This window comes from Pholcus phalangioides, unplaced genomic scaffold (assembly GCF_987345545.1).
Source record: "Pholcus phalangioides strain wild (caught in Gottingen) unplaced genomic scaffold, Ppha-v1.0 ptg000017l_1, whole genome shotgun sequence".
Lineage (NCBI taxonomy): Eukaryota > Metazoa > Arthropoda > Arachnida > Araneae > Pholcidae > Pholcus > Pholcus phalangioides.
The window spans coordinates 25,817,762-25,839,909 of NW_028301610.1; the positions used below are offsets into that span (position 1 = coordinate 25,817,762).

The 22,148-nt window shown below is 35.8% G+C and overlaps 1 protein-coding gene and 1 pseudogene across 3 annotated transcripts in view; both read right to left on the reverse strand.

The window, feature by feature from the left end:
- Sptz (zinc finger FYVE-type containing 26 spastizin) overlaps positions 1 to 22,148 on the reverse strand; it is a 273,621-nt gene that overhangs the window by 78,370 nt on the left and 173,103 nt on the right. For all 3 annotated transcript variants that reach the window (XM_089246450.1, XM_089246451.1, XM_089246452.1), the window contains exons 31-34: positions 20,873 to 20,943; positions 18,201 to 18,361; positions 9,875 to 10,035; positions 4,880 to 5,056 (exon numbers count right to left, since the gene is read on the reverse strand). In XM_089246450.1, coding sequence (XP_089102576.1) covers positions 4,880 to 5,056; positions 9,875 to 10,035; positions 18,201 to 18,361; positions 20,873 to 20,943 — 570 coding nt within the window. The remainder of the gene's footprint in view (positions 1 to 4,879; positions 5,057 to 9,874; positions 10,036 to 18,200; positions 18,362 to 20,872; positions 20,944 to 22,148) is intronic.
- LOC149072607 (5S ribosomal RNA) lies at positions 7,379 to 7,497 on the reverse strand (annotated as a pseudogene).

Below are 22,148 nucleotides of genomic sequence, written 5' to 3' on the forward strand. Positions count from 1 at the left end.
TTTATCGCGTTTCCTACCTCATGCAGCTGAGACACAAACGCCACTGCCTGATCTATTGAAAGGTTCTACGAAAAAAAGAAAAGACAAAACAAAAGTTGTGTGGTCTACATCAACTTTTTGAAAGCATTTGAAGATTGCAAAAAGCTACTAGCTGATGCCGCATTGCTGGTACATCCATCCCCGTCTACCCAATTAGCTCTACACGTAGATGCTTCCCACTATGCTATAGGTGGTGCACTGCACCAAGTGACGGACAATGGTCTTGAACCTGTAACGTGCCGATGATCCCCCGGTGTAAAAGTCCGTAGTCGCCGTCACGTGATCTGTTGTTGTCATAAATAATGTTACTACTCATCGGCAGTGGTGATCGTATGGCGACGATCAAGGCCGATCGTGATGTCCGCCTGCGATCACATGCAAATGAGGCAACCTTGAAACCGATTGGCTTGCTTAGACACGGAAGTTTTTCCTTAAATACCGGCCGTACGTTGTAACAATGCTCTCTCACTCCGCGTTCATCCTTTGCTTGTTCTTTTCAACTGAAGCCCTCTAGTAGGACGGTTCACCGTCTTGCTACCGTATCCATTGGCCTTAGGCTGGGAAACTAAGCTGATAATTAGTTAAAATGCAATCATTTACAGTGTTTGAATCCGTTTCCCGGCAGGTCCGGAATCGAGAAAAAATTAATTAATCTTCACAGTCAAAATTCTTCATTGCTGATCAAGGTGGTCCGGCCCTCAACCGAGAGGCCCGCTGGAACTGATCAAGGTGGTCCGGCCCTCAACCGAGAGGCCCCCTGGAGCTGATCAAGGTGGTCCAGCCCTCAACCGAGAGGCCTCCTGGTACTAATCGAAACGATCCAGCTCTCAACCGAGAGACCTTCACTGATACTTCCGGGGAAAAGCTACGTCGAAGTGACTAACAACATCGATTGTCTGATCAGCATAAAAGTTTGACTGTTGATGATCATCAATTGGTGAGCCAGTATCTTTCTGTTAATGTTAAATAGAGGGTTCCATGTTGTACTAATCTATTGTTGAAATTGACTAACCTTATATTGAATTTAATAAATAATATTTCATGCGAAAGTTAATTTACAATCATTTTCCACTTGTCGTTTGCCATCTTATTACTGGATATTTCGAACCGGGCAAGCAACTCCCATAAGGGACGTTGCAAACTGCTAGGTTTTTGCTCACGCAAACTTTCACCCACCGAAACACGATATAGTGCATACGATCGAGAACTTCTTGCCACATATTCTTCTATAAAATTTTTCAGATACATGCTTGAAGCTTGTGAGTTTATACTTTTCAGTGACCATAAACCACTATGCTATGCATTTCGACAAAAAAGTGAAAAATGCTCATCTAGACAGCTAAGGCATTTAGATTATATATCACAGTTCACAACGAACATTTGCCATATTCCTGGATCGCAAAATATTTCCGCTGATATCTTATCACGCGTAACAGCAATTTCAGTTCCTCGACCTCTCCATTTTACTGCCATCGCTGAACAACAAGAGGGTGATGCAGAACTAGAGGAACTTCTAAAGAGCAAATCAGCTTTGCAACTGAAGAAAATATTTCTTCCAGACGCAGCTAAAGCGCTCTACTGGGATTTATCAACAGGTGCAGTTCGACCTTATATTCCAGAAAAATTTAGATATGATGTGTTTTGGAATATGCACAAACTGTCACACCCAGGAATTAGACGTACTATTGATTTGGTCAGAAAGCGATTCATTTGGCCATGTCTAGCTGAACACTGTGCTAAATGGACAAAAGTGTGCATACCATGTCAAAGATCCAAAGTGCACAAGCACACGAGATCCACGCTACAATCTTTTCTGGAACCTTCCCAACGATTTCAACATATTAATCTGGATATCATTGGCCCACTGCCCATTTCCCATGGATATTCTTATTGCCTGACAATGATAGACCGGTTTTCACGATGACCAGAAGCGGTACCTCTCCGCGACATTACAGCAACCACGGTAGCTACAGCTTTTTTTTCCACCTGGATTTCTCGATACGGCACACCTTTGACAGTAACAACCGATCACGGTCGCCAATTCGAATCGCAGCTATTCCGGGAGCTTCCCAAATTCCTCAGAGCAAAACGGGTGAGGACAACTGGATACCATCCACAGGCGAACGGTATGTTGGAAGAGTGGCATCGCCCTCTCAAAGCCGTGTTGAAATGCAACCAAACCCATAAATGGACTGAAGCATTACCTACAGTTCTACTCGGTCTTCGGTGCTCTCTGAAACAAGATTTGGGGTGCACACCTGCAAACTACTATACGGAGAAACTTTACGATTACCTGGTGAATTTTTCCAAGCACAAGCTAATTCCAACTCAACTGACGCTTCCGAGTTTCTGCAAATGCTGAGAACTCACGTCCAAGCTTTCCAGCCACGACCAATCAAACGACATGGAGGACATCCTACATTTGTTCACCATGATTTGAAAGCTACTTCTCACGTTTTCGTAAGGACTGATAGGGTGAATGTCCTCTGGAACAGCCATTTGAAGGACCATACAGAGTGATCAGCCAGACCGACAAAGTGTTCAACGTGGACATAAGGAAAATCAGTGTCAGTATCAGTCGATCGGCTTAAACCGGCATTTCTAGTGAATCCGACGGTGGAGCCGGTGCCCATATCTCCACATGTACCAACTGCAGTTCCAACTGACAGACTCACAACTGATTCTGCTGTGAAACCGGTCAGAACCACTTGTTCTCGAGGTACTGTCCACTTTCCAGATCGTCTACAGTGCTCGTGATCACTGATGCTACTCCTTAGTATGCGATCATCTCTCACTACTCGTGATCACTGGGGAGGGAGTGTGTGGTGTCCCACGCAGACGAGCCCCAAGATTCGGGTCACATGATCCCGGGTACTGGAGATGACCGTCTGGAAAACAGCAGCAGAGAGTCACTACACACGGAAGCGTGAGGTTCGACATTTTCTGTCTGCCTTCCTTTTTAGTAACCAAGATAAACATTATGTTTGTGTCGTCGTAATAAATGTTTATTCTGAAGCTGTGGCTCTGTGTGGTGACTCCGTAGTCCTCACCCCCGATTCCCTAGCCTAATTCATGGTTCATCGGTGGCTTTCCAGAATAGTTTGGCAGATTTTTTCATTTTAAAGAATCTTTTCAAAACATAAATAGGCATGCAACAAATCAATACCTCAAGCTCGCCGTGACACAGGGTCAGAACTGGGAGGGGGGGGAGGGTGAGGTGGGAGCAGCTGCACCGGGAGGCGAAATTTAAGGAACAGCCATTTTAGGTGGGAACAAAGAATACTGTCACAAAATTATCGAATTTTAAAATTGTGTGGGCAACAAAAATCCTAGTTACGCAAACTTTACCTCGCAAAAAAATTAATGGCCAATGATTTCGGGATTTGTCTTCTTGAACTCTCTCGTTCCGTCACATGTACCTACTGCACGATTTTGTCATTCGCTATAATTAGTCGGTAAAGATCGTCACGAGAAAGAAAAGGGTGATATAATTGCAAAAACCACAACTTTCTCCCTGTGCGGAAAAAAAATTGTATCCTTTCTCATGGCCTGCACAAGAGTAGGGCTGACAGGGCTGTAGCCTTGAGGCCCGGGACAGTTACTGTCATTATTTTTTCCTGCTATAAATTTGCAGACCCGCCAAAGATCACAGCCTAGGGCCCTGCTCCATGATGTGGGGTCATGTTCTTTTTCATCTGGAAATTGATATTGTTCCCAAGAGGTCTGTAATCCACTGCTTCAGGGGAATATTGCAGATATTGAAAGGTCCCAACAAGAAAAGAAATTAAAAATTGTTCTTTTTGTTCATTCAGCTAAATAGCTTTTTCCCCCTACCCATAATGATACCCATCTTTTTCACCAATATACACACATTGACAGATGTCTTTCTTCTGATTCTTTTTTGTTTAGCCTTCCCCCACCCTAGCAAAAAAAAAAAAAGCTTGGAGAAACAAAACAGAGGGAAAAAAATATTGAATGCCCCGGAAAAATAGAGTAATTTATAAAAAAAAATTTTTTTTCTAGACGTAAAAAATCTGCGATTCAAAATCACCTACATTTTTATTGCAACATTATAACAAAACAAAAGAACTTTTTTTCATTTCATCAATACAATATGAAAAATTGTACAGTTGAATGACTGGATCAAAAAATTTTTGGAGAAGTTCCACTTATATTTTTTTTTCAAATATTTGATATAACAACCTCCCAATATAACATGCATTTTCCATGGAATGACAAGGGTCATTATAATGAGCGTTGACAGTAATCTCATCGAAGACTTGCTTTTCAATTCAGGGAGTAACATTTTCAACACTTCATAGAAAACATCATGCAAAAATCATATTCAGATCTTTTTTGTGCAACTGCAACAAATCCTTTACACTTCTGATTCTGAAATAATAGGAGATTCTATTTTCTCAGCAGTGCCTTTTTTATGAATGGGTACCTTGCTTTTTGTGCTTCATTTGATATCATTACATCAAAATGTTTGTTTATTTGGTATTACCAAATAAGTTATTTGATATATACCCCAACTTATTTTTTATTAAAATCATATAAAATTTATTATTCATATGATCTATATCATCAGCAAAAATATCGCTGACAGTGATTTTAGTTTTCTTTCAAGATTCATTGGGCTTCCAGAAATGACAGATAACTCAGGGCAAGATATAATAGCTTGTGTTCATAGCTGAGGTCTAGTATAAAGTGTAATAGAGCAAAATTATCAATTCGTTGGAAATTTATCAATTTTTTATTAATTCATTTGGAAAGCAAGTGAAAATTCATTCATCAAGAAAAGACTTTTAAATAAAGAAAATAAAAATAAGCAATATACCTGACAGTTTTACCATCCAACAGATCTCCCGTAGGAATTAGATGAGCACAATTTTGGTTAACAAGCATTTTGATTACATCTAAATATAGTAGATAACCATCAGCTAAGTTTTCACCTTCATGATCTTGAAGTTGACGATATTTGATTTGTGCATTAAGAATAAATGTGCGAACCATGCTGAAAATATATCAGAAACTACGTACAGTGTATGTATGCATTTAATATTTTACGGTAAATTAAATGAATCTGTTAAGAAGACACCAACGAATAAGGCAAATACACGAAAATAAAAAGTCCTAATGCATTTCAACACCAATAGGTGCCATCTTCAGAGGAAAATTTAACCACTAGTCATGCTGACCGAGTTTCCCACTTGGGTTGAATACCAAATCTTAACGCTCGGTTGCTCAGCGGAAAAAGTACGTCTATTCACTTCAAATGTCGTGGTCAGAATGAAGCTGTGAGCCTGCATGAGATACTAATGCAGCATCCTGATTGGACACTTGTGGAATAGTGCTATTCAATTGGTCTATTCGAATTTTCTTATAATTCCCACTCGAAATGAATTTAAGCCATGGTGTTGTGATTGGGGGTGTAGATTTATTATCGTTAACTAGTGTATTTTTTAAGGCTCGGATATATGTGCCTTCGTAGAAATCTAAATCTACTGTGGACTTGACTATGTGAAAAACTCTTGCTTCTTGAAACTTGAACTTATGGCCTTCTTGCCAACAGTGAGTGGTGATGGTCGATTTTTCACATTCCTGATTCTTAACACAGCAAGTGTGTTCATTTAATCTTGCTTTTATGGGTCTCCTTGTCTGTCCTATATAACCAAGAGAGCAATCACCACATGAAATGTAATAAATGCATTAGGACTTTTTATTTTCGTGTATTTGCGTTATTCGTTGGTATCTTCTTAATATTCTTGGGCAAAGTTGATCAACTCTTCTATGAAATAAATCTGGTAATTATACATAATTGCTAATGCATAATCACCAACCATTATGGTAAGTTTGATGAATACAGTGAATTTATCATATTTACCAGTGATAATGCATAATTCTTAGCATGTGTTGGTAAATACAATAAATTGTCAATGAATTACTTAAATTCACAGGACATTTTACATAAACTTCAGTCATGATGAATTTAATTATTAATGTCGGTTTTTTTGCACATGTAGATAAATATGAAGAAAGCTGACATTAACAACAGACTGCTAGAAATTTTTTTTCTACTTTTTCACATTTAATTTTTATCGCAAAATATGTGCATGCATCACAAACAGGCTAAAATAATAAGAGATTAAATTAAAATTATATTTTTATAGGATGCCTTTCATATTTATCAAACGTACCAACTTCCTTTGAGAATCATGTGTAATCACTGGTACAAGTGATAAATGCAATGAAATTTATCAAACTTACTAAAATGATCAGTTATTATGTATAAAAACTAGCGATTATGCATAGAAACCATCGATCATGCATAATTATTGATTTATCGTAACATATCAGTACAGTTATGAGTAACTATAGACCAATGAGCAATTTTCCAATATTTGCTAAAATTTTTGAAAACATCATTGCTTTTTGAATTAACAATTTCTTTGAAAAATTCAATCTAATTCATCACAACCAAATGGATTTCCAGTGGGTAGATCGACAGAAACTGTCAATTATAGGCTTCTGGAAGATGTTCGGAAGAATCTTTGTAATTGTCAATTTACCTTGTGGGGAGGGGGGGGGGGTGTTGATCTAGCATTTGATTCAGCTAGATATATGAAGATGAAGATTTTACTGTTGTAGGCCTGTTGCTCTCTGTGGCGAGACTTTTTAAAGGGAAGATCAGCTTGCATTAGCACATCTCCTCAGGCTGCCTCCCTATTCAAATTGATGTACCTCAGGGATTTTTTATATTAATGATGTTTTTGAGGTGAATAATTCTGTCAAAGTTCACATGTATGCAACTCTTCTTTTCAGCATTATGATATTGATACTTTCTGCAGAAACGTTGAACTCTTTCTCCAATCATATATGGTTCCAAAATCATAATTTGAAATTTCATTCCTCTGAAACTCAGTGCATGATCTTCAATAACGGACCAAGTGCTATCAATTTTGAGGACATTGTCATTGACTTATATACTCTTTCAATCACTAACTCCATTAAATTTCTTGGAATCACCTTGCAACATAATCTAAGTTTGACAATTCATACACATAACCTTTGTGCCAATCTCAGAAAAATATCTGAACTATTTTACAGTAACAAAAATTACATGAACAAATATTTTTCTTTTCAATGCTTGATCATTCATATGTCCAATCTCATATTAATTATTGTATATCTGTGTGGAATAATCCTGATTACAGTTGCCTTGATCATTTTGCAGAATCCAATGGCGATTCTTGACACTCTCTTCAGAACTACTTCACCAAACACTAACTCTGGCCATATAGCATATTGCATCGCTATATTGCAATTTAAAAAGTGATGCCAACAGCACGCGGTATTCCCAGGTGGTCACCCTCCCAAGTACTAACCATGCCCGATGCTGCTTAACTTCTGTGATTGGACGAGAAACAGTGTTTTAAGCATGGTATGACCATTGGTAGTACCATGTACCACAAATGAAACTAATCTTCTGGTCGTGGATTGCCTTTACGCTTTGAGAAGATATCTATAATAATGTTTTAACGAATTAAAATGAACAGATATTTTGATATCATCATAAGTAATAACGCCTAACATAACTACGCCACAAGGAATTATAAAATACTTATCCCATACACTCAAAATTAAAACAGAATATATCAGATGAAGTATAAATTTTGTAGTAACCCTTTCAATTTTCAGGAAACTTTTAAAAACCTGGTTACTTGCCGGAAATGCTCTTACAAATTAATGAAAATATCGCAAAACGTGATCAATATTTATTTTGGATCTTCTAATCATTTTTTATGCACTTTTTTTGTTCTTGTTTTGAATGAAGATATGAATAAGTTGGAAATTAAGAAAAATATTTCCTTAATTTTGGGAAAATTATAGGTAACATTTTAAACCTCTTAATCCTGGACTTCATTGTTGCCAAACATGGCAGAGGGAACCAGTCAGGGCATATAATTGCCCTTTTTCCTCACTGCCAGCTCAACAACACTCACATAATAATAATTTTGATCAAGTTTATTTTATTTTCATTAATACTGATTCATGTGAATTGCCCGCTCGCAGCAATTCACATGAATCACTCTTGGAGTTAGAGCACAGGGGCGCTGTATAAAAATTTAATTTTTTTATTTCATTACACGCTGTATCCTCACTCCTGAAACTGGTGCAGGGCAATTTTTGAAAGCCTATTGAGCATTTTTTGAATTAAAATCATACCTCTACGACAGATGATTGATGAGATAAAGGCTGTGCTAGAACTTACAGGACATCCTGTATATACCACATTCAGCTGACTTTGTTTTAGATGACTCATTATTTTTATGAGAATCAGAATATAGATATTTTTCTCTTATATCAAAAGGACCTTCTCAGATTTTGAATACCCAAGTTTGTAGGAAAAAATTATAATTTTGCTCTGGCAGAGATTACACTATAAAAGTTTTATAAGAGTCCTTTTATAAAAATTGAAAAATACAACCAATAAGTGTATTGGTTATGTTCAAGTGAATGTAACCAATAGGCTTATTGGTTTTTTCTTGTTCTGTAAAAGATCTTTTCTCAAACTCTTATAGTGTAATCTTGCCCTCAGTCTGTAAAATATGGTATATATAAGGGCTGGACAAATCCCAGGTGCCATGCCACCATGGCAACTAAAAAATTGGTATTGGCGCCCAAAATTTTCTTTGTATAGTAGCTAAGTTGCAGGTTGAGAGAAACAATAAAAAAAGTTTGGAGTTTATAGCAGCATATCTGTCACCATGAAAGAAAGAGTCACATTCTCTAAAAAGCCAAATGAAGCTCTATTTTGGACCTTTTTCCTCTGGGTAAAAATTTTTTAGTGCCCAAAAATTTTTTCGTGCACCTGGATTTTTTTTGTGATTTGTCCAGCCCTGGTATATATTATCATTTACTCAAGTCACATAATTATAACCTCCAGCTAGATTAACAGGGGATGCTGGAGGTAATTAGAGTAATAACAACAAAGGTAGATTAATATGCAATCAGAGATATACACATACATACATCTCTCTCTCAGTGCAGCAAAATTAGTAACACTAATATATATTGTTTCAAAAGATTTTTTGGTTTTTTTTTTTATTCAGGCACTCTATTAATTTGAGCCTTTCTTTAAAAAATCTGAATGAACTTTGAATTCAAAATTTTTTTAAATCCCTCAATAATTGAAGGGTTCGGCCGAATAACAGTCTATGTTGCATTTTTTTGTGAAATTGGGTTTTTGATTGAATAATGTTCTATGGAGCTTCCATAAAACATTCCTTAAGTATGTTTTTGCAGGAACTAAAAGTGTCTTTGCTATGTCACTTTACATAGCTGCAATTGGGAGTTCTAGAGTATAATTGGAACAGCGATCTATGCCACAATTGCGTTCATCATTTTCTTCAGTTACCTCCCAGCATATGCGATAGGTCTTTGAAGAATAACAGCCTACGTTGCTTTCAGATAAAAAAGGTGTTTCCTAATTTAGCTATGATCTTCATTGTGTCTCCTCTAAAGTTCAAAAAAGACCTCATAGACTGTTATTCAGCTGAACCCTTCAATTTATCAATACAAATGACCAACTAAAACATAAGAACAGTCATAAACAGCAATAATTTTTTGTAAACATGAGCCTTAGATCAGTATTGCACTATAAAATTTTTATAAAACTTGAGAAATGTAACCAATAAGTATATCGGTTACACTCGAGTGAATGTGACCAATAGACTTATTGATTGTTTTTTTCAAGTTTTGTAAAAGAACTTTCATGAAACTTTTATAGTGTAAATATACCAAATTCATTTAAATTAGTCTTAACAATTACCTGATAATTAGAAAGTGATCCACTTTGCTACTTCCACTTTTTGATTGTTTCGGTTGAAGCCTCTCAATTAGTTTATCACATAATGTCAGCATAAAATTTGCACATTGTTGTGAATTGCTATGCAACTTCAGGATTGAAAGACATAAAGAGACGCTGGGTGCCTATAAAATCAATTAAATATCAGAAATCCTTCACGCTTGGATGAGAAATCAAGACACACATGTCAAGAAAATCATAAAAATTCAAGTTAGTTATGCAAATAATTAAATTATCAGTTTGACCAGAAATTGAGAAATGACTGCATGCTACTAATAAACTGGACATGCAACTAGAACACATTCTTTTCAGGAATATCTAATGAATTAGTACATGGAGGAAGATGCCACGTGAGTATGTGTATCTTTTAGGATATCAGAGCTATATGCATGTTTCGTGTTCAAAGTGCTGCCATCTTTGCTTTTTATATTGAAAGTAAAAGCAGCAGATGCCTGAAATTTTTGAATGTTAAACAATATTCTGTGTTGTAGAGTCAGCTTGTTCTATGTGGAGACATATATAAATCGGAGACAACCTTGCATTCATTTCTTGGCATTGAAAAACCACAGAAAATTAACTTCAGCCCTCACTATGCCACTGTAGGGATCAAACCTGCGTCCTCATGAATGTACAGCAGTTGGTAAATGTTACTGGATTATGAGAAATAAATTCAACTATAACTAGGGCGGAGGGAAACAGATGTAAGAATAATTCATTCTGAAATTCAAAAATATCGATCAACTGACAAAGACATGAATAAACGGGGACTGCATTCATGCCTGTTAAGACCACTAAGCTGCGCCATGCGCCAAACACTTTCACTGCATGGGAAAAGAAAAGAGAGATGCTGCCATAGAAATGAGAGAAAGAGCACAGGCTTTCCGTCGCTCTATTGAGTTTTATGTTCTGATAGCATAAATTAAAGTTTTATTAATTTTTCAATGAGTGAGAATATTATTCAGATACAGTCCACTTGACAGAGCAGAGTCAGAACATTCTTGGTCAACACCTTTGCCAGAAAAATTAAAATTAAGATGGACCAGACAACACTTGACTGCACTCATGGTGCAATCAAAAGAAGGATTACACAAGTTTAATCAGTATTACAAAACATTAATGAATCAAGTGAAGAAACCGATGTTGTGCTCTTACAACAAATGGTAAAAATTGAGGACATTTGAACAAGCATCAAGAAACTCTTGCAGGGATAACCTGCCTTGTCAGCGGATGCACAACTAGATGACACCTTCAACTAAATTGAGGAGATGGAGGTAAACATAGATGCACAAGCAAAATGCTTAGTTTCAAAACTAAAAATGTGTGCTAATTAATGCCAGGAGTTTGGGTAATAAAAAATATTTTTTAGAAACTATGATAGTTGTGGAGGGCCTGGATCTTATAGCCAATAACAGAATCTTGGGAAAACAATGGGGATGAATCTTTCTTACAAATCTCAAGATACGATACTTTTTTGAAAAATAGATCTGATAGGAAAGTGTTGATATACATGAAATAATGTTTGAAGGCTAGAGAGTGTAACGTGCAGAGAAGTGATATTGCAACTATATGGGTTGAGCTTGAAAACAAAAAACATCATAAACTTATTGTTGGGGTTTGTTACAATCCACCAAATAGGGATCCAAACTAAATACCAAATTTCATGATAAAATTTCCTACATGTGTAAGTGCGTTGCCATATTAGGGGATTTTAATTATCCTGGTATTGATTGGGAGAACCTTTCAGCTAGAGATCAGTATGAAACAGACTTTCTTAAAATGGTGCTTGAAAATTTTTTGTATCAGCATGTATCCGAAGCCACTACAGATACTGCTATTTTGGATTTAGTTCTTACTAGTTCCGAGGATCTTGTTGAAGATGTTTAGGTAGGGGACGAGTTTTCTTCCAGTAATGACACATCGTGTCATCAGTTTTTACTGTAATTTTTTTTCGGGTAAGGTTAGTAACAAAAGACTGATTCCTTGTTTTCGGAGAACTAACTTTGATGTTTGAGGAAGGTTAGCAGAAGTTTTCAAAGACCGATTGAAATCAGTCAGGGAGGTAAGTCAATGGGAAGAATTTAGTAAGAAGCTGTCTGCTGGTTTGTACGACGTCATACCGTTTGTTAAAAAAAACATGTTTGTACATTACACCCTCTATGGTTCACAGATAGCGTGTGAGTAATCTTTATCTTGAAAAGAAAAGAGCATTCAAAGAGTATAAAAGTGGACAAGGTGACCTATCATTTTTTTATGATAAAAGAAGAACATTGAAGAAAGTGATAAGGTATAGTAAAAATGAAGTTGAATCTAGGTTGGCAGACAACATTAGCTCTGACCCAAAATCATTTTTTAGATACGTCAATAATGGATGTAAGGGGACAGTTGGCCCCCTCTCGATAGGAGGGTCTCAGTTAGAGAACAATGTAGACATGTGTAGTGCTTTCAATGACTTTTTCGCGTCGGTTTTGAATGGAGATAATGATATTCAATATACAGGTGTTGCATGGGGTAATAAAATCCTCAACGATATTCAAGTGGAAGACGTGGAGGTTCAGAATCTTCTACAAAATGTATGTGCAAGCAAAGCACCAGGACCAGATGATATCTATCCCAGGGTCCTCAGAGAACGTGCTAATAAATTGTTAGGGCCAGTCGCACAGATGTACAGGAGTAGTGTTGCTGAGGGTATCGTCCCAAGGGATTGGAAACTTGCTAATATTGTTCCGATATTTAAGAAGGGTAGTAGAGAAGTTTTGTCCAATTATCGTCCAGTGAGTTTGACGAGCTCCCTCTCGAAAATTTTGGAACAGGTTATATATTTGTACAATATAATGTAAATGTTTTGCAAAAGTGTTATATATATACAAATGTGCAATAATTTTACCTTCACACCGTCGGTGGGTCCTAGGACCTTCTCACGGTCAATAATATCATGAGCTTATACAATTTGCAATAGGCCTAAAAGTTGTGGATCCTGACCAGATCTCCAATTCCTTGTATTTGTGTTGCCAGAGATTCTGCGATATATATTTTTTGTGCAATATTATTTCTCTCTCTTTCATGAAGATATGTAAATCAAATGCAAAGTTCTGTACTGTACCTTCAACCTTGAGATAGGTTTCATCATGAGGCATTATGGCAACGTTCTCGTATAAATACCAAATGCATAGTGAGATACAGCATTTAATTATTTCCCAGAAACACGCAATTCTATTACTAAGGCATTTCACTCTGCTGAGGTGTACACCAGTTGATCTCTCAATCATAATGATGCATTAATTGTGGAAAGGTGTGCTTTGGCACCTCATGTGTCAATGAAACGTTGTCTTGGTTCCGTGGATTGAGTGGTAGCCAGACCGGCTGCTGCCCCAGGGCCTCCTGCCGTCTCCTGCTCAAATGGCTGGTAAATAACCTCAACAGGCACCTCAAGCCACAAACCCGTGAGAACCCAGCGCTCTAGGGGTTTCTTCGACCGCAGTGTATAAAGACCAATGCTTGACTGTGATATCTTGAACTGTTTTATGGAAGAGAACGAACGCATGAGTTTTTGGACAAAGTGGTGCGAGAGTTCAATTTTATTGTTTTGATGCAATGTATTGAGAGAGAAATCTAATCCTGATAACTATTTGTAAAAGTGTTATAATAAATTCTAATATTTTATAGAATAAATGTTATTATTTAACGAATGACGAGTACCTTTCATTGTTGTCATCTACTCAATGGATTTAACTTGATAAAGAACTGGTAAATGCAACAGCCTAAACGTTACAAGTGCAAAGCAAAATTGCTGCTCCATTTGTAAATCCAATGAATAAGTGTAGAACTTTTCATGACTTTTCTACTGAAAGTGAATATATAAAGTAGAAAATAAAAACTGTATTTCAACTGCCTGGAATCCCATAGAGTAGTTGAATGTGGCAGCGATAAGAGATGCAGCATGTGTGGGAAGAAGGGTCATTCATTAATCATTAATCCATAGGGAGGATGTGTATGCCCAACCACATAACCAAAAATGAGTCCCGCACTGAAAAAGAAGAAATCAGGGTGTATGAGACCAAAAAATAGAAAACAACAGATGCATGTGCAGTGTCTTCCAGTGTTGGTAGTTGCTCATGTTTGAGCCAGAAAAAGGGATGCATTCTGCTGTCAACAGCAATATTTTATATTCAGAGACCAGCTGGTGGGGTGTTTCCAATACATGATTTACTCGTCACGGCTCTCAAGTCAGTTTTGTCAGCAATGAGGTGGCAGACTTTTTAGGACTCCAGAGAGACACAGTAAGTATTCCTACTGCAGGACTGAATGAGACTATTCTAAATGTGAAGAAAAAAGTAACAGCACTAATTACTAACCGTAAAAGGGACTATGCTAAAAAACGAAATCTTTTAGTTGTTCCAAAGATAATAGATTAATATAAAGATATAAGCCATCTAAGCATTTGGATTTGACGTGCGTTAACCTTCCTAGAAACTTTAATTAGTGGATCGTACCTTCAATGTCTGGCAAAAGGTAAATGCATTGCTGGGTGCTAAAATATTTTACAACTTATTGGAGAACCAAATAAAATTGAAGAATGAGCCTATCATACTTCATCTGTGTTTGGTTGGATAGTAACAAGGACATTCCAGAAAGTGATAATCTACAAAAATTTTCATTGCCATTTAATGAGTTCTCGGAATGAGGCTAAAACTGGTTTGGCAAAGTTCTGGGAACTGGAGTCAATCTGTATAATGAACGATCCTAAATTCAAAGAAACAAACAAGATCAAAGAGTTGTTTGACAAAACAGTCTGTTTCAAAGATGGACGATATGAAGTTAGCTTATCATGGAACAAAGTATATGTTTCAGTATTCATCTTTTTGCACCAAAACCATCCATTTAGATTTTGTAACTGATTTAACGTCCTAGATATTAATAATCAGCTTGAAAATTTTTTTCAGTAAAAAAGAAACATGCTCCACAACATTTGCAGACAGAGGTGGCTTAAACGAGGGTGCACCCAGGTTGTAAGGGGTGGTACCTTGGGCTTTCATTGTGCACAAAATTGTTTTAAAAATTTCGACATAAAAAATTCACATTGCATCATGCTTTTGAGCCATACGTTGAGAATGTAGGTGTTAAGAAAACTTGAGAAAAAAAGACAGGGCCTTGGGCCGTAATACCAGAAACAAGAATGTGCTCTGTCATTAGTGTGCATTTTGGTGCTCATAAACAGCAATTTTTCCAGAACAGTCAAAAAAACGCAAAGGAAATAATTTGGCCTCTCACTTGCCCAGTCCCTGGAAAGTCTCCTTTGAAATAAGTTTCTTAATAAAAATTGCCTCATTATGCATAATTTTTATAGGATAAGTGTAAGTAATGATGGCTCATTAATTCATTCTATTTTGTGGATTGAGTTATCTGATATAATAAAGCATGGTAAAAAATTATTCCGGATGGAAAAATAAAAATTTAGACAACTCTGCTTCGAAAACAAAACATTTTATTCAAAAGTGGGGCATATGGTCCCACTTATTTTCTTGGTAAACAATGGTGAGCAGCTTCTTCCAAGAACAAAATAGGTTTATCGCAGGGTCCCCTAGGCTATACCTCTGTCAACCTCCCACCAGGATCATCTTTAGGGGTGGCACATGAGGCTTTGCACCCAGGCGGTGGATAAGCTTGTGTCACCCCTGTTCACAGATACTGCTAAAAACTTTGTGGGTGTAAATGCAGAAATGAAACATTTGAAAAATCTTGTGAAAAATCCTGATGAGACATTGACTACTTACCAGATGAATGAGAAGATTGACTTGAGATTCATTCTACCTGGATCTCCCAATTTTGGGGGCCTTTGGGAGGCAAGTGTGAAGTCATTCAAATTTCGCCTAAAGAGAATTGTTGGTAACACAAACCTTACCCTCAAAGAATTTGGAGGGACTGGCATTTCCTTTCTACAGAGCATATATGTACTCTGAATAGGATCATGCATGGGCAGCCTCCTAGGTCAACTAACAGCTCTTAATGACTGAATGGAAAAATTGGCAACATCCTGTATTTACAATATCAATTTCCAGTATAGTGATATATACCTCGGCTTACAAACTTTCTGACTGACAAAGATTTTTCTAGGAAGTTTTTCTGTCTCGGCAGATGAATACAGATTCCACTAATGAACATTTTAGTTGATATAGATGCATGCTCTAAAAAAAAAACAGCCACGTGTCAATTTTCATGCCAATGAAAGTTAATCCAATGAGTAACTATCAATCAAGCCAGATTAATTTGAGTACCTAGGAAATGTTTTCCAGAAACACCTTTCTCTTTCGGAAAGATTTTATATAAATACAAATACAATGCCACAACAGGCAAAATGCCCAACAAGGTGGCTGAGAAAATGATGCCTATAACAAATATGGATGTCATATATTTCTCAAAAATACAGCAACCCAATTAAAAATGCAACTACAAACAATATATATACATGATAAATATTATGCAATGCCCATAAAGAATACTCTGATTGTCTTAAGCTGAACACATAGTGAAACGGAGAGCAAAGCAACGATGACAGAAGAGATGTGAGCAGTGAAATCAAACACACTGATTCCAATGCGCCTGCGTAGAGTTTTAAGCTAATTTATCGTGCACCATGTGTGGGTGAATGTATTTGAGTCATCTCAATTAAGAATCATGTATGCTTCTGTGGAAAAATTGGCAAGTTTTATTTGTTTGTTTATTTTCTGTGTACCGTCAATATTTACATACTGGAAGCGTACCGAATGTTTTTATGCTGGATTTTTGGGTGTCAATAATTACGTTTCTTGTGTAAAAAAATGAAAATGAAACCAAAAAATATTTCGACAAATAAAGCTATTCAGGGGAGGGGATTTTCCACTTCTACCCTCCCGCTTATGCTAATAATACAAATTTAAAGGGTAGGGGGGATTTGATAAACTTGATTTTTTTCTCAATCTTTTATTCATAAATTTAGTAGAAAATATCATTGATCTTTCGAGAAGTAATCGCACTCAAGTGCTATGGGAGAATATGTAGGGAGGAAAGCGACCAAAATATCAGGAATATTTCCGTAGTTATACTTAAAAATAGTGATATTCACACAACACTATTACTTCTAAACTGTTGTCTGAGCAATGATTTTTATAATTATGAAATTTTTAAGCATTCTTTAATTATAAAAAAAAACCAAGCTGATTGCGAGTTCCTTTTCGATACTCTCTGCTATATTAAACGTCCCCACTATGTGTGCCATGTTCCTTGCTCGCAGCCATATTCTCATTTCGCTTCACTTCCTTCTCATTCGTCGCTTTGCTCGCCGCTTCCACTATGTTCTTAGCCTTATTCTAAGTAAGGACAGCTTCTCGATTTACCCCAACATGTTTATTGTATTTCTTTTTAAACGTGTCAATCGTATTACAATTTACTACCTCCGGGGGTAAGCTATTCCATTTCTTAACAACCCTATTTGAGAAAAATTCTGTGACACCATATAACCTAGAATTGTCCCTTACCAATCGATATTGGTGTCCCTCGTAAAAGCAGTTGACGGTGTACTATTGGTGTTCATCCAATGTGTAATAATTCATGGTCCATCCTATCCATCCCGTTGAAAATTTGGAACGCATCTCCCCAATACACCTGCATTCATCCAATGTGTAAACATATTCAAAAAATGAAGTCTCTCTTCATAACTCAAGCCCTAAGGACAAGCATAGCTCTTCTCTGTACCCTTTCAACCAAGTCTATGTCCCTCTGTAGGTATGGTGTCCAAAACCTTACAGCATACTCCAGTCCAGGACAAACTAAACCCTGGCCATTTAAATAAATGCGCCATTTCATGTAAAATGAATGATTAAGCTAAAATAAAATACATTTAAAAAAGGGGGGAGCCTTAGCCTTGAATAGTTTCAATGCATATGGTAAAAGACTCTTAACCCCTTCACTTACAAGTGATTATAAAGAAATTTGGATGATCTCAGTTCGATGGATCGGTAATAAATATGGAAATATGGTAACCTTGTCCTAACCCAACCACATTTTAGAAAAAGAAAGAAGGAAAAAAGTAGACAAGAGTAAGAAAAAACAAATGAAAGAAAACAGTATAATAGATAAGGATATCTCTTTTATGTTATCTCTATTATACTCTATACTCTCTCTTATCTGTAAGTATTACAGATACTATACAATAAATAGTTTTTCATTAGTTACTAAGCATTGCTTCGGGCTAATATAAGCAAATTTTACTATAATATTTCCAATATCTAATAATGTTAAAAATTGAGATTGTTACTGGATCAAAGAAGAATTCACTCCTAACAACATCATCTTGTTCTTTATTTCCAGTAAGAATCCAACAGAACAGTTCTCTGCTAGCAACAGATGCTGTTCTTTGCTTTGTGTCTGCTATTTCTGATGCTGACAGGCTAAATGAAGATCGGCCCATGAGATTCACTATAGTTGAAAAATAATGAAAAAAAACATTAAACATGATACTGTCAACCATTGGTTTACGAACAACAAAAGAGGATTTGATTTAGGAACTAATCTCAGTTTACAAACACACAAAATAGTGTAAATCCAAAAGGAAACATATTTCAGAAGTCTTTGATGGTGATTTTTTTCAACAAAAGAATTGGTAAAGGAATTAGAAGATATTTTTGAACTCTTAGGCTCCCTCATAAGGGGATACTAAAGTCTGGCGACTGATAGGACTCATGTATCCAAGTTTTCCAACGCGTGGATTGCTATGGTGCTCCTCACACAAGGCTATTGGTAACAAAATTTCCTACGCAATGAATCACTGGCGACTTGGTGTGCTAGTTAATTGCCACATTTGTTGCGTGAACACATGGTATTTCTTTATATTTTCGTCATTCGAGTAGGTACGATGGGCAATCCAGTCTTTAATTTAAAATTTGTTTTGGAAGTAGAAAAACATTCAGAATTGTATCACTACAATTTAAAGGGATACTCAAAGAATGGTGTCACTGAAAAAACATGGAGTGAAATTACCCAATAATTTCAGTTCACGAGTGAATACACAATTTCTTTATTTAAATTGATATCATTTTGTAAACACAGTGCCATCTTAATGCATGGGCCGACATGGCCTGGGGGGGGGGGGTTTAAAAGAAGAGGGGGCCTCACACATGAAAATTAGATCTGATAAATTAGAATCTTTAAAAAATTAGAAATAATTTCAGGAGTAAGCAAGTGAATTTGCATAATTCATGCACAACACTATTTATGCACTCACTCACACTTTTGGCACAACTCAATCGGTAGTAAATTGCCCCTGGTGATAGACCAGAGTTGTGATCTGTGTGTCAGAAAGAAAGAAGAGAATTTGTCAGATAAGGTCTCATAAAAAAAAGTGTGACCCAGGAGACTATGATATTCTTAGGACTGCCCTGGGTAAACACCTCTAGGGATTTTCAAAATACGGTTTACTTTTCCAACATGTAAACATGTCCCCTGTAGCACATTGATATAGAACAACGTAGAGATTTTGGTACAGTTTCATGTCATTTACCGATATCATTTGACGTAAAAATGGCATACATTTTTTGACGCAGTTCGAGGTATAGAAAGACAACACTGAAATCGTTCATGGCTTGTAACCATGCCATGCTCAATATGTATTTTCCTCAATCAAAATGGTGGTCTCCATTTTTGGCACTCACTGATAGGGAAACCAGGAAAGGGAGGGAAAATTAATGTGTTTTTCATCGTTATAAATGGCGTTCTATATTTCAACATTATAATGTGTGAAAATTTGGATTTTATCTAAAGAGACTAATTATCGCATGAGTACTTCTCAAACAGCATACAAAGAGCACTTTCATTAGAGCATACAAAAACTTGTATGCTCTAATGAAAGTATATTTCCTTGATAGCACAAGGATGATAAGCAAAATCTGGGAAACAGTTTCATAGCTGATGATCATGAACTTTTCCATAAATCATATTTTGAGTATGGTCAAGAGATTTTGCAGTGATACTGATTCCAGAACAGTGGAATAATGTTGCAGCTCAGATCAATTACCATCAAATGGGGTGACTTAGGTACATGCTCCAATTTTTTATTTTAGATGATGCCATAAACACTGTGAATGAAATAGAGTTGATTCCACGTCTAGCTGCAAGAGTGAGCCTCCATGATTAAAAATTGTGATCAAATCTCTCATAATTATCCCAGCTTTTCTTTTCCAACCTACTTTTATCATAACCTGTGTTTTAAGGCTTCATGAAACAATTGCAAAACTTTGTTTACAGAGCTTAGTGGTTACATGTTACTGCCTGGATAGAATTTTGCTTTGGTAGGTATACTTATTGCTTCCACTGTGCATGATAAATTACCTAATTGAATCAATTTGTTCATTAATGGTTGTATGATTAGTGAAATGTTTTAAAAATTGTGGGGTGACTTGAAGGAAGGATTTTATTTTAGTTTTCTTAGGAAAAGGTATTACAATTACAAATTATTAAAATTTGGGAAATAGTTTCATAAATGATGAATTTTAATATTTCATAATTATTATCCTATGTGAATATTGATGATTAAATTGCAATTTGTAGTCATTTTACAGCTCCAGAATAGATTGGATAATTAGAACTTTTCTCCAGTGACATGAATTTCAAATCACAAGTTTACAAATTATACTTTTATTCATAACATTTTAGGTAAGTAACCATATTCATAAAGAAAGGACTTATATTTATGCCAAATTAGTGTTAAAATAACAAAATTACAATTCAAAAATATTAAAGTTAGCTTCTTTCTGAAAAAATAATAAAATAAGCATTTTCATCAAAATAGTGATATAACCAAATGGTATTAAAAAAATTCTGTCCCATAAAGCATGGGTGATAGGTTTATGAATTACTTGGTTATTGAAGAACATTACCATTTTTTTATCTGATCACATTTAACAATATGAGCTTTATAATAAAAAAGCTTACTTGAGGATAATATTTGGAATCGTTTATCTACTGAAAATGATCTTGCTGAAGGAGATTTGCTTCCTGAGATCCTGTAGTGAATTGAGTTTCAAAAGGCAATAATTAAATAAGGAAACTTTTTCCTAATTTAAATGATTTTATAAAATATATTATCAATATTTAATTTATATACAGTGCCTGCTGCTTACTAAAACTACTTTTAGCCTGATCCCTTTTGATTTTATTAAGCAGCTGATTCAACGTAATTGTTTTTATATTTCACACATCACTAGCATTTTTATCATACACGTGTTTCATTTTTCTGAAGAACGATTTACAGCTTTTTGTTATTCATTTGTTTTTGTGCAGCTTGACAAAATTTGTTCTTGCACTAAAAAAACCTAAATCAAATCAAATTAAACAGCTGATATTCATGACTGGTGAATCAAAAACTATAATTTGAAAAATTATATGCAGAGTTTTTTATATAGTATGTTGTTTTGGCCATTCCACATAGAGTTGGACACCCATCTGTTGTCATCTCTAAATAGATCAGCAAAGTTCTGTGCCTTTTCAGATGAAATTGTTGGTGAGAATGATTTAAAAACATAAGACAACATAAGCTTCTAATCCAAAAGAGCAGTCTCAATATCCTCTGATTTTAAACATTCTTGATAAGTTTCTGTTCTTCACCTAACCTGATAACATTTTTGTTTCAACATATCATTGAACAGCACTGAGACATTCCTAATTGTAAGGCAGCTGCTTGCAGATTACATTTTTGCAACTCATCATACTTTTTAAGTATTTCTAGTTAATCTATCACACACACACGCATATATATATATATATATATATATATATATATTTGAATGTTTTTACTTAGACATGTCACTTGAATATGAATGTGGTGTCAAATGAATTGCTGTTTTCTAACAGAAGATTTAGCTTACAACCCTTCACAAAAATTAGTTCTAACAATTTGAAATCTGTTCTACATTCAATTCCACTTGGTCAAACTGCTTTTATTTTCCAGTCCCTAGTTTCTTTGCTATTTTTCCAAGTTTCTTTTGTAATTTCACAAGCTTTTTGATCTTGACCTCTTCCTTTTTCTCATGCTGAACTTCAAATCAATGCAAACAAAGTCCAGATGCCAAAAACGATATAAAATAATTCACAAGGTTGAATTTTTTTTCCAGTTTCACATATGTTTTAGAAGATAAGCATTATTTAAAGGAAACTTTACAGTGTAATTAGCTGAACACAAATTATATGCACTAAAATGAATTAAAATATA